The sequence below is a fragment of the Solanum tuberosum genome, unplaced genomic scaffold (assembly GCF_000226075.1).
Source record: "Solanum tuberosum cultivar DM 1-3 516 R44 unplaced genomic scaffold, SolTub_3.0 scf00156, whole genome shotgun sequence".
Taxonomy (NCBI): domain Eukaryota; kingdom Viridiplantae; phylum Streptophyta; class Magnoliopsida; order Solanales; family Solanaceae; genus Solanum; species Solanum tuberosum.
The window spans coordinates 764,469-776,894 of record NW_006239080.1 but is presented as its reverse complement, the minus strand read 5'-3'; the positions used below and the strand labels follow the sequence as shown (position 1 = coordinate 776,894).

The following is a 12,426-nucleotide window of genomic DNA, read 5'->3' as shown; positions in this document are numbered from 1 at the left end:
ATCTTAAATAAAATGATAATTTTATCAAATTAATTTTTTAAATATAATAAATTTAATATTTCTTTAAATATTTATAGTTAAGAGTAAGAAAAAAATAAAAAATTTAATAGTAAATCATTTTTTGATTTTTTCAATTGAACAAGTAAAATTTGATATTTATTTTTAGTATAATAAACAAGTAAAAATGATAATCTATTTTTAAGTATGCAATGGACAAGTGAAAATGAATCCAAAGAGTAATTCAAAAAAAATAGTAAAACATCTTAATATATCAATTGATTAACTATTTGAGTTTTCATCTAATTCACGAGAGTGTTTTTATCATACAATCTTCTCCACCACCACCCCCCCCTCACACCCCCTACCCCTAGTCTCTCTGACATAGAGGAGGAGCCAAGATAAAGAGTTTAAGATTCTAAATTTACTTTAGAATCGTTAATCAATTTTATTAGAGGTTCATAAATTAATATACATATATATATTTAATTAACTTTTTAGTATAAATACAAAATTTACAAAAAAATTACTGAGTTCGTCTGAATCTACAAACCCCTATCTAACTCCATCTTAGGTATCAATTTTTGAAGTTACAAAAAAATGTGTTTTAGTAGTTTGCGAAAAAACCCATGAGTGGGAAATCAAAAGAAGACGGAAGAGAGTGAGGCGAAGCTGAATAAGATAAACGGGACACGTGTTTAGCCTTTGAAAATAAAGGGTCACGTTATTTATCGTGCTTCCATAACTGCAACCTTTTTAACCTTGCTCCTTCCACTAAATTCACGCTTACTAAAAAGTTTTTTAAAAATAAATAAATTACGCTTACTAAAAAGTTATTATTAATTAAATAATTTATTTCCATTCCATATGAACCCGTTGTGACCAATGATTAATGAAATAATTCAAACGAAGCTAATTATAAAATCAAATTACTTTATCACCAAGGTGGTAGTAATAAAATGAGGATTTAAGGTAAGATTATGCAAAATAGAAAGCATTTAATTTATATTATGTACTATAGTTATAGTTTAAATTGTAATTCACAGCTACAGTTTCTTCAATTTCTGTCATTCGCCTGATTTTTATAAATTCAGAGTTTATATAATTTGATTCATGATTGTATAAATTGAAAATTTTGTATATGCTTACTCTAACTATTTGTAAACGATTTATGAAAAATTCATAACAAATTATCATATTGATATATTGGCAAGCGAAATATACAAGCAGAGTTCTGAAAAATTCTCAAATGTATAAATACAGAATTTATAGATATTTATCATATTTGTATATTTGCAAATAAAATATACAAATGGCCAGAAATACATATATTGTAGCCTCCATAGCAAATAAAACTATAACTATAAATTGCAATTATTGAAACTATAATTATAAAACCTTAGTATATTTATTATATTTGTTATTTCTAAAATTTTCTCCAATATTTAATTTAGTTTTCTTGGGGGCTGGAATTGGTAGACTTTTGGTGGTAGTGGAATTCGTTTGACTAACTAGGTTCTATACCTATTAAAAAGGATTTTTTATAATATAGTATAGAAAAAGAAAATACAAGTCAATTGTAGATGCTCAAGGTGGAGTATTCAATTGGAAGTCATCTTAACTCGAAATGCTTTCCTATTAATCAATATACTTTAAATTGGAATTTGGATGATAAATGTGTTATCATTTTTATTATGTGGAGTATCAATTAATAGGATCCGGCTCATCTCCATTTCTCTTCTCTTCATTTTCCCCAAGTTCTAACTTAGATTGGAGACACATGTCAGAATTTAGAATTAATGGTTGAGATCTAATTGATTAAAACAAAGTCCTAACCATAGTTATTTACTTTCATATATTTGCTTCTTAAATATTTTTGCAGTCCATTATATTTTCCCTAAATATATTAAAAACTTTTCTTTACTGCCCTGCATATATATTTAAAACTTACTAAATACTTTTACTTTTTTGAAAAAAATTATAATACAGTTAAATATTTTTATTGTTCTAATAGAGTTTTAGGAGCTACGGTGTCTATAGAGTAATATGGACTCCATTTAGGGAGTAAGAAAGAATTTTAAGTTGTTTGACAAATTTATTTTACTCCTAAAATTAAAAAAAAACACTAGGTCACAATTTTTAATTTTTTATTTGGCAAATATTATTTGTGAAATGGCAAACATTAGGTAAAAAAGTAAAAAATCAGCAAAAAATTACTTAAGTAATTAAGAAAAGAAATTCTTTTAAATACATTTAGGAAAAATATAATGTAAATCTAGAATTGTTGGATTGCAAAAATATTTAAGAAGCAAATATATGGAAGTAAATAACTATGGTTAGGACTTTGTTTTAATCAATTAGAACTCAACCATTAATTTTAAACTATGATATGTGTCTTCAATCAAAGCTAGAACTTGGGAAAAATGGAGAGAAGAGAAATGGAGAGGAACCGAATCCAACTAGTACTTATTATAGAAAATCTATTTATATCATATGATTGTCTAAATATGTTTTCACTATCAATAATATATAACTTAAATTTTAATTAAAAATATTATTATAAGAAAATGTCTAATTAAAGTACAACGTGCTTAGGACACCACACTAGACCAAGAGCTAGCTATTACTTGATTCTGTTTAACCTTTTTAACGCTCTGCCGCATGATTTCTCAAAACTCAAATGAAAGAAATATTGCCAGAAATATTACTTCCTCAATTTCAATTTATTTATTCTATTTTAATTTGACAAAAAATTTAAGAAGATAAAATTAAAATTAAATCTTATCATTATGAACTAAAAATGTGTTAAATATATTTAAATGTTTTAAAATTTAATTTATTATGAACTTAAAAGAAAAATAAAACAGATAAATAGGGTCAGAGAGTGTCTAGATATATATATACACACACTATCTCTATTCCAACAAATAAAACACTTTTTTTTATAATTCTAAAAATAGTGACATATTTTTATATTTAGTAATAATCAACTTTAAAATATCTATTTTATTTTTAATAAAATAAATTATAATCACATAAATATTTATGACTTATTTTAAATTACAAGTTTCAATTTTTTTCTTTCTTAAACATAATGCTCCGTCTAACACCTTTACAAAAATTGAGACAAGGGAGAACTGACTAAATTAATTTCAACTACTATTCATTTGTTTTTATTTATGTTAATTACTTTCTCCCCATCTATTCTTTTGTCTTATTATTCTTTTTAGTTTGTTACAAAATGAATACTCCATCTCTTTTCTTTTTGATAACTTGTTAATTTCAACTTTCAACCTGTCATAGGTAAAACTACAAATTAAATGACATTTTGATATGTTCTACATATTTTAGTTTAAGACAAGATCCAAAAAATCTTCTTTACTTACTTCAATTTTATGTCAAATCAAAATAGACAAAAAAAAAAAAAGTAATTACTTTAAATAAATTAAAATAGTATTGAACGCGGTGAGGTATAGTAGCTATAAATATATAGAGATTCTTGAGTTCCATTCTCCAAAATTAACACAAGTCACATATTATAGGAATAGGAGTAGTCAACTTTCTTTTGTGCTCTTTTTATTATTGTACTACAATTAGTATTTGAATATATGGGTGCAGGAAACTCACCATGTGCTTCATGTAAGCTGCTGAGACGCCGTTGCGCCAAGGACTGCATATTTTCTCCTTACTTCCCTTGTGATGATCCTCACAAATTTGCCATTGTTCATAAGGTCTTTGGCGCCAGCAATATCAGCAAAATGTTACAGGTAAGTCGATATTAACGATGCTTGTTGTTAAATTAGATCTTAATTAAGCCTAACTCACGCCCCAAAAGTTAGCTCAAAGGGAAGAAGATTGTCCAAGTTTTATTGGGAGCTCATCCATCTCATTAACAATCAATGTGAGACTTTTGTCATTCTTTAACACTCACCTCACGCCCAGAGTTTAGCATCTAGTTTGATTTTTTTTTTGGGCCCCAACATTAGGTGAGATGAGCCTGCTCTGATACTTGTAATGGACTAAATTTGGTCCGACGAACTCTTCTTAACAATGAGGTTGAAGAGTTAAGTAGAATAAGGTTGAGATGAAGTGTCAAAATGAAAATTCGGGGCGCACAAGTTAGAGGGGTTGTCTATATATGTATTTGACCTATCTTAATTAAATTGCAACATACACATATGGTTACACATTTGTACATGGTATTAGAGCAGATAAAGGTTTTGAAATCGAATCTCACCACTATCTGTTTCCAACTGTTTGAAAATATAATTAACTAATAAAAATGAGATTTTCTAACGGCTTTCTCTCAGGAGGTTCCGGTGAATGAAAGAGCGGATGCAGTGAGCAGTTTAGTGTATGAAGCAAATGCAAGAATGAGAGACCCTGTATATGGCTGTGTGGGTGCAATATCCTATTTGCAGAACCAGGTCACCCAGTTGCAAATGCAGCTAGCAATGGCTCAAGCTGAAATACTTTGCATCCAAATGCAATCTGAGCCACCACAAGCAGCAGCAGCAGCAGCTTTTCCCATGACACCAGATAATCAATTAGTACCAAATGATCATGACATTGACAAATCCTTTTTTCTCTCAGATCAGTACCTCAACTTTGACTCTACCTCCCATAAATGTTGTAATTCTCAAGATGGACTCTTTCTTTGGAGATAATCAAAACAAAATCTCACTTTTAGTATGCTGCTTCATTAATAGTTTTTTTTTTTTTTATCACTTAGAATTTATGTTGGTGAAAATACATATACTGTTGTTGAAAATAAAACAAATATAATTAAATATTCAGGTTGAGACACATATATCTCATTTCTCCTAAAGAGATTCAAGCTTAATGCTATAACCTATATCGATCCAACAATATATTGTTGACTTGTTTCTTTCCTAATATAACAACCTAACAACATCGTATAACTCAAACAACTTTAGATTAGTTAAATAGTCAAAGTTCCACCAATACAACACCTTTATTCAATATAAAATTACTCTCTTTTGTGTAGTGAATTAGTTTGAAGACTTATAACTTTCTTTGTCTCGAGACTCTCGACTCTCTCAGTCACTACACTAACCTATAATACATTTCATCTACTCTTTTTCCATCTATTACAACACAAAGGAAAAAACATCCTTTATCTATAGTTGTAGAATTTTTTCTAGAAGTAATTAAATGTCAAGAAAGTGGATAGTTATTTTGAGGAATAGTGAGACAATTAGTAGAAAATAATGAGAAAACAGATCATTGTGATTATAATGAATTACAAAAAATAATAACACCACTCTATATTTACTAATTATCACTTTAATATTTTAATTTTATTATTTAAATGCACTTAGACATCAACATTTATATATTTACCCCCATTATAATATTGTACTTTTGTCTTTTTTCCCTCTTGTTTTGTCATGAGGAATAGTATTAGACAATGAAGGGTTTTGTTTTGTTTCTTTTAATCATCATGTGAGGGGATAGTATGATCAAGATAATGTACTATTATAGTTGAGTTAATTAAAAAATAGATTTAATTTGCCTGTTGAGTACTTGATAATTAAGTCAACCAAGCATGTGGGAGGTGCAAAATATTATAAACTATAGTATATAATATTCCTAAACATTATTCTTATTACTATGTCAGATTTGATTATTCAACCAATTGTGCAATGGGCAAGGGACGGTGCCCATACATGACAAGAGATAAAAATTGGACGCTCCTCAGCAACATCAACAAATTAAAATAATTTCCCCATAAACATAGTTTTTTTTTTTCTATTATTTATTTCTCTGAATAGAAGTTTGATATTTATACCAACAAGCACCTAAAAGTAAGCACAATTAGCCTCTTGTTTGACACTCGGATTGTGAGAAACAACAACAACAGACCTAATGGAATCCACATATGAGGTCTGGAGAAGGTAGAACGTACGCATATCATACTCCTACTCCGTGGAGGTAAGGAGAGTATTTCCGGAGGAAAAAAATATATGACCTCTAAAGCCTCTCCCTGATACATAGAAATTTTGGAAGAACTTGATTAGGTTACTATTTTCCCTCATTGCTTTAAAATATTATTTCCTCTGTCCCAATTCATATGACGTCTTTTGAATTTCGAGATTTAAATAAATCTATTTTTGACTCGTTAATTCACAAGGGAGGGATCGTGGAAACGTCAACTTAACGACGAATTCAAACTTATATATAACAGTGACATTTTAATATTAATTAATTAAGGTCTATTTGACAGCCTCATTAATTATTATGTGGTGAATCAGGTTATTGGTTAAGGTGGACAACTGATCTATAATAATTTAGAGAAAAAAGAGTCCTAATTAATTAGCTTTGTTTTGTATTATATGGAAGGATGCATGTCCCACACCAAGGTCAAACTTTTTTTGTTTTCTACAATCACTATCAAAGCATCCTTTTGTATAATTTTTATTTATATTATCATGCTTTTAAGGCCACTTTGAGTTAGGTAGTTTTTGTACCGGATGAAATATTTTCTACAGCAGCAAAAATAGTGGTATCATATCCATATGCATATGCCAGATGATTCAAGTAATTATCACTCTATTTGGGCATTTCAAAGATGTTAAACTCATTATTATGAAATAAATAATCTAATGCTTTGAAAAATACGCTTTTGTTGTTAGAATGAACAATTCAGGTGATAGAGTTTTACTACTCTAGTAGAGTACTGGAAGAAACTATGAATCTGACTATTAATAAGAATAGAGTATCCAAATCATATGAGTAACTCCTTCATCAAAGCTCATACGATTCAACACATTTACTGAGAAGCTTCAATTCACACTGTCATAAGTTTTAACCATATCTAGTTTAATAACAACATTTGCATGCTTTCTCCTCTTTCTGATATCTGTAACGATCTCTTGTGTCAATAACACATTTTGTGAAATACTCTTTCCCTTCACAAATCCTAACTGATTCTAGGAAATCAGTCTAGGTAATAAGCTTTCCAACTACAAAACATATGCTAATCAATTGAAGTGAAGTCTTAATCAGACCACCACACAAGTTTAAATATTACAAATTTTAAGTATAATTACATACGGATGGATACAACGAATGTAAATTTCTGCATAGATTATTATTACCATGATATATCCTTCTACCTTTAGAGAAAAATTTCTCGTAAAATTCCTTACAAAATTGAAAAAAAGATAATGGCAACTTATAAAAACACCTACACAAGAATAAATACTTGAGTAGTGATGGAATAAATTATAAATGTATATTATAAGATATTTTTGTTAAATCCAGTAGCCCAAGCTTAGATCGAAGCTTTCGAGATTCACCATTAATGGTGCGAGACTGACTTCATCGATAGAGCATAAGAGAAAAGAAGAGATTTGGAAACTGATTTCTTATTTCTGAAAACTGATTTAGAATGAGTACAGAGTATCTATTTATAGAATCAGACTAACAACATCTATTCTAACTAATATGAATCAATACAAGTAACAATTAAATATCTAACTAACTAACTTGCAGCTTAACTAATTCATAACCGACTTTCGGACTTGTATCTTGTATCTTTAGCTTTAATAGACCTTCTAAATTATGCATTTCTTCTTTGACTACTATCAAAGTAACGGCCTTATCACTACAAAAAAATTATTTTATTGAAAATTACTTATCGTACTTAAGGTCATAGGCGATTAAAGTCGAGTAGCTTACCAATAACTTAAATTTCATTATTTTATCTTTTTCTATGTTTTTTTGCCATTCCCTACTATTCTTTTATGTATTCAAAAGAAAAATCATTTTTCCCCGAAATTAGTTTTTTACTTTAGAGATAGCCCCTCCTTTCTACCTTTCTAACAGTTTCAGGTTATTCTCTTTCTGTGTAGGGGTCCATCTCTTTGGACTGATTGCAAACAATGCACACGAAATTGCAGGTTTGCCTCACTTTTTGTTGCTACTTATCTCTAATTTAGTGAATTAGTTAACTATGCTAATGTTATTACCTTGTTTAAATTTCATTTTACTGTGTTTAGATTTTAACTTTGGGGCATTCTAACAGATGAACATGACATTTTTCTGCATGCATTGCCTCATGGTTGTAAGCTTTTTTTGATGAATCCAAAAAAAGTAACTTTCATTTTGTTGTGTGGTCGAATGACACGTAAGCAAGCATCAGAATTGAAGGTGTGAGTGAGCCCTACTTGAAGCTTTGACCTTCTTCAATGGAGTCTTGAGTTGAGAGAGTTTATGATTTGATTTAGTGTGTTGAGTTAGAATGACTTAGGTTAATGGGGTTGGGGTCTTATAGTTGGGTTTAGTTAGGTAATTAACTCACTAACCAACCCCCTTAACCCCTAGTTAAATAACTAACTCGAAAGTCAACTCCCAACTAATAACTAAAAATTTGAAAACTGGCAGCATCTACGTTGGCCATCCACGGACTGTCAATTGATTAATGGTCCGTGGTTTGGTCTCGTGGTTTGGGTCTGGGAGTGTAAATGTTGCAGGTCTCTAAGAACCAAGTCTTGATGCAGGCCTGATCCACGAACCCAATCCACGGGGTGGGGATCAATTGACGGCTCGTCAATGGCCTTCGTAGGCAAAGCTGTTTTTGACAGCTTTTGGCCAAACACTTGGGTCCTCCTCAAGGACCCCTTGGGTAGTCCTTGGGGGTCGTACCCGGACGTTTTGACTTTAAAAACATTATTTTACCTATTTAAAACCTTTTTACAAGATTAGACCATCATACGACACTCCCAAGCCTTCCCAAGGCCTAAGAACACCTACTAGTTCAATTTCACTAGTTTCCGAACGTCATGGTCGTTTCTTGACGTTTAGACTCTTAACTCTTCCAAACTAAGTTAATTACATTAGTTTAGGTCTAGAAACATCATTTTAAATATTTTTAAGTCATTAATCATAAAGTAAGGCTCTAGCTTAGGTCATTGGATTTCCGGGGTGTTTCATGTTATCATTTATAAAAAGGGCATTTATTTCATGACATCTTCTAATTATCATATTAACATGTTTTTGACTTTTGTTTATTAGAAATGTTGTAGTTAAATGTTATTACTAATTGAGTTGGTGATTTACTCCCCACTTTTTTTTGTTGCACAGATCACAGGTGACGTCGACAAGACTTTAGCTATAGTGTACGAGTTGACAAATCTATAGTTCACGGGGATTGCTTTGTGTGGACAAGAAGTTATTTATTTACTACCGCCCTTTTCTTTTGAACTCTTAGAGTCGCTTTGTTAATCATTTCACTAATGTCATGCATAATTTTTCATTATTGGAAACTTGAAATAGTATTAGACTTCTTTTCATATTTGGAGATGGATTTAGTATTATTATATTGTTGATGCATGTTATGGCTTGCTTTTTTTAGCGATATTGGTTGGATATGTTATTGATTTTTGAGACAGGAATTTTTTTTTCTATAGGCCCAAAAAAAGGGGAAACTCTGTCCAATTTTTTGTAAATTTTCATCTAGGCGAGCATCCCACCATTTAACATTGGTCATGATCCTAAATTGAATTGTAACACAAGTGATGCAACTAATGAATGCATATCATCCATGGACATAAGAAGATCATTTGTGTGTAGTAATCTTAAGGAAATCATAAAAATATTTTATAATTGGATTAGATATTATGACAATGTGATTGTGCGGTTTAATAAATATTAGAATGGTTGGAGTGAATATTGTGTTTGAATTTAGTTTGTAAGACTAAAGATAATGGTTTGGGATGATACACTTGTTAAAATGTGGTGAAATTATATTGTTAAAAGGTATTTTTTAATTTTTTTATGACGTATTTATGTTAATTATAATAGTTGCTAAATGGCACAAATTGATTGTGGCTATACTTATTGTGGGAGTTCTACAAACTATCGTAACAATAAGTTGTGGGTATTACTATTCATTGACCTTTTTAGTGCATTATAAAAATTAATGGTTTTCGTTTTTATTTTATTGTAATACAACTTAAAAATATGCATATGACTTTTATTAGCTGCAATTGTTCCAACAGATCTTGATAAACACCTTTTCATTGAGTCCTTTTGCTGGACGTGTAAATGACAAAATATTTGAAAACTTGTTGAGACACTTGATAGTTTTGAAAGATTTATTTGTATTTTCTTAAAATTCAAATTATCTTAATGGTGTTTTAACATTTGATTTTTTTTGTTATGAGATATAGTCTATATCGCTTGTTGCACTGCAATATGGTCTAGTATTTTAGAAAAAAATATTATGCTTGTGTGGTGCTTAGTATATAATCTTTCTCTAAAATATTTTTGTGTTGGTTAAAAGGTTGTTTAAAATTAATGATGTTATAATTTATAACTGTGAATCCTTTCTAGTAGTCCATAATTGCACTATTCCACTTGGAAATTTAGGTTGTAGCCATTTGAACATATATTTTTTTGTGACAATTTTTTTTTGCAACTAAATTGTAGGTTAAATAGAGACAATACTACGATTGTCACTAATTGTTTGAACTATTAGTGACAAAAATTACGGTCACAATTGAATATAAAATTTTGTTGCTAAAGTTTACTATGATTAACTACAAATTCTAGTTCGTCACCTATTGTCAATATATTTTTCTAACAAAGTTTTTCATATCTAAAATCTAACTAATTTTAGGACAAAAAATGATTTGTCACTAATTGAGAATATCATTAATGACAAAATAATGTGTCACCGGTGACTTCAAATTCGTGGCTAATAGTACTCAACAAATGGCGCCAATTTACTTTTTGGTGGGAAACTCAATTGGACAAAACTTCGCCACGAATTTTTGTGTTTCGTCACTAATAATATAAGCCTCATGTATTTAACCACAAAATTTAATTTTTGTCACTAATAGTGAACAATTAGTGACAAATTTCATGCCGTAGCTAAAAACTTTGTAGCTATATATCACATTTGTTGTAGTGACAGCTTCCCCAAGTCTTTTATTTTGAAGATGTCATGCAGAAAGGACTTGAGACTGTTAATCTCAACTAGATCAGTGTCCGTAAGCAGTACATCATCAACATAGACTGCTACAAACACAATAGAAGAATCTGACTTTTTATGGAATAATGAATAATCATTCTAACCTCTGGAATTAAGAGCATCAGTCAACCTTGCATATTGTCTACTTGCTTGTTTTAGACCATATAGAGATCAATTCAGCTTGCAAACTAGGCCAAATCCAACATCCAATCCTTATGGTACATCCATGTAGACCTCCTCATGCAGTTCCCTATGAAGGAATGCATTGTTAACATCTAACTGAAAAATCTCCCAATGTTTCTTAGCTGCAGTGGCCAACAAGCTCCTCAATGTGGTCATTTTCACAACTGGAGAAAATGTTTTAGTGTAATCTACCCCTGCATGTTGTGTATATCCTTTTACCACTAGTCTAGCCTTTTGTATCTCTATACTCACATCTGTTTTATGTTTGATCTTATACACCCACTTGCACCCAATAGGTTTCTTACCAGGAGGTAGAGGAACCAGGTCCCAGGTATGATTCTCTTGTAGTGCATGTTGCTCCCAAGTATACACGCAAGTGTACATGGTCGCGCAAGTAATATAGATTCTTTAAGAAACGAGTTATCGTTCCCAAGGGACTTATGATCAATTTATATTTTAACACTTAAATTCTACAAATAAAAAGTAAAAGTAACCTTATCAAGAATTGATGATTGATTGTTAATTACTACTAATTATGAACTTAAATAAAAGTAACTAATTGTGAACGACTTTAATATTATGTTTCAAGCAAGTAAAAAGCAATTCCAGGGCTGCAGCATATACTGAATATCATGTGGCATACTATTGGCATAAAACTAATTTCAGTAGTCAAGTTACTAGTTTATAGGGTTAATTATATGAGTCGGGCTATACACCTCTCGTCGCCTGCCCCAATTAGCTACCTAACTACATCGTTGAGTGGGGATAAATAGACTAATTGACGAGCATTTATATTTCATCATATTTCGTCACCAAGCGAATTGTTTGTCCGGGCGTCACTCCTGAACACAAATCACCTCGACCTAACGGGTCGATCAAGCTCTCTATATCCTCTAGTCTATCTAACCTCTCCTCTCCTAATTTGGGCCTTGGCGCGTCGCGCCTCTTAGAGTGCCTGAGAGGCCTCTCTAAAATTTGTCCCTTGGCGCCTTGCGCCTAGCAGTGTGCCTGGCCCTGGGGCCTTCATCCTTAGCCGTTTTTCATGCTCTTTACATCTCTTTTCTTCAAGTTGACTCCAATTCCTTTGAGAGTTCCTGAAACAACTAATCATGTGTGTAAGTGCACAATCATCATTAGTTACACCAAACATTAAGCTAAAAACTAGAGATCATCCTTCAATCTAATCGACTCATGGTCAAATATTGACAACTTAGGCATATAAATATGCCTAAGATCACCACTCCACA

General features: G+C 30.8%; 1 protein-coding gene and 1 long non-coding RNA gene across 2 annotated transcripts; both read left to right on the top strand.

Annotated features, from left to right (window-relative positions):
- The first annotated feature begins 3,528 nt into the window (after positions 1 to 3,528).
- Positions 3,529 to 4,872, top strand: LOC102586400 (LOB domain-containing protein 12-like). The gene is made up of 2 exons (XM_006353378.2): positions 3,529 to 3,764; positions 4,308 to 4,872. Exons 1-2 carry the CDS (start codon positions 3,606 to 3,608, stop codon positions 4,662 to 4,664), a joined length of 516 nt encoding a protein of 171 aa, XP_006353440.1. The 5' UTR covers positions 3,529 to 3,605; the 3' UTR covers positions 4,665 to 4,872.
- Positions 4,873 to 7,599: 2,727 nt separating this feature from the next.
- Positions 7,600 to 9,416, top strand: LOC107061670 (uncharacterized). Its single transcript, XR_001474144.1, has 2 exons — positions 7,600 to 7,922; positions 9,106 to 9,416. It is a non-coding gene; the product is annotated as an uncharacterized lncRNA (long non-coding RNA).
- Positions 9,417 to 12,426: the final 3,010 nt, after the last annotated feature.

Bases quoted from the DNA above. Each gene is read 5' to 3' on its own strand.
- LOC102586400 (XM_006353378.2), top strand. From the start codon at position 3,606: ATGGGTGCAGGAAACTCACCATGTGCTTCATGTAAGCTGCTGAGACGC. The intron at 3,765-4,307 runs GTAAGTCGATAT...GCTTTCTCTCAG, and splicing joins ATATCAGCAAAATGTTACAG to GAGGTTCCGGTGAATGAAAG.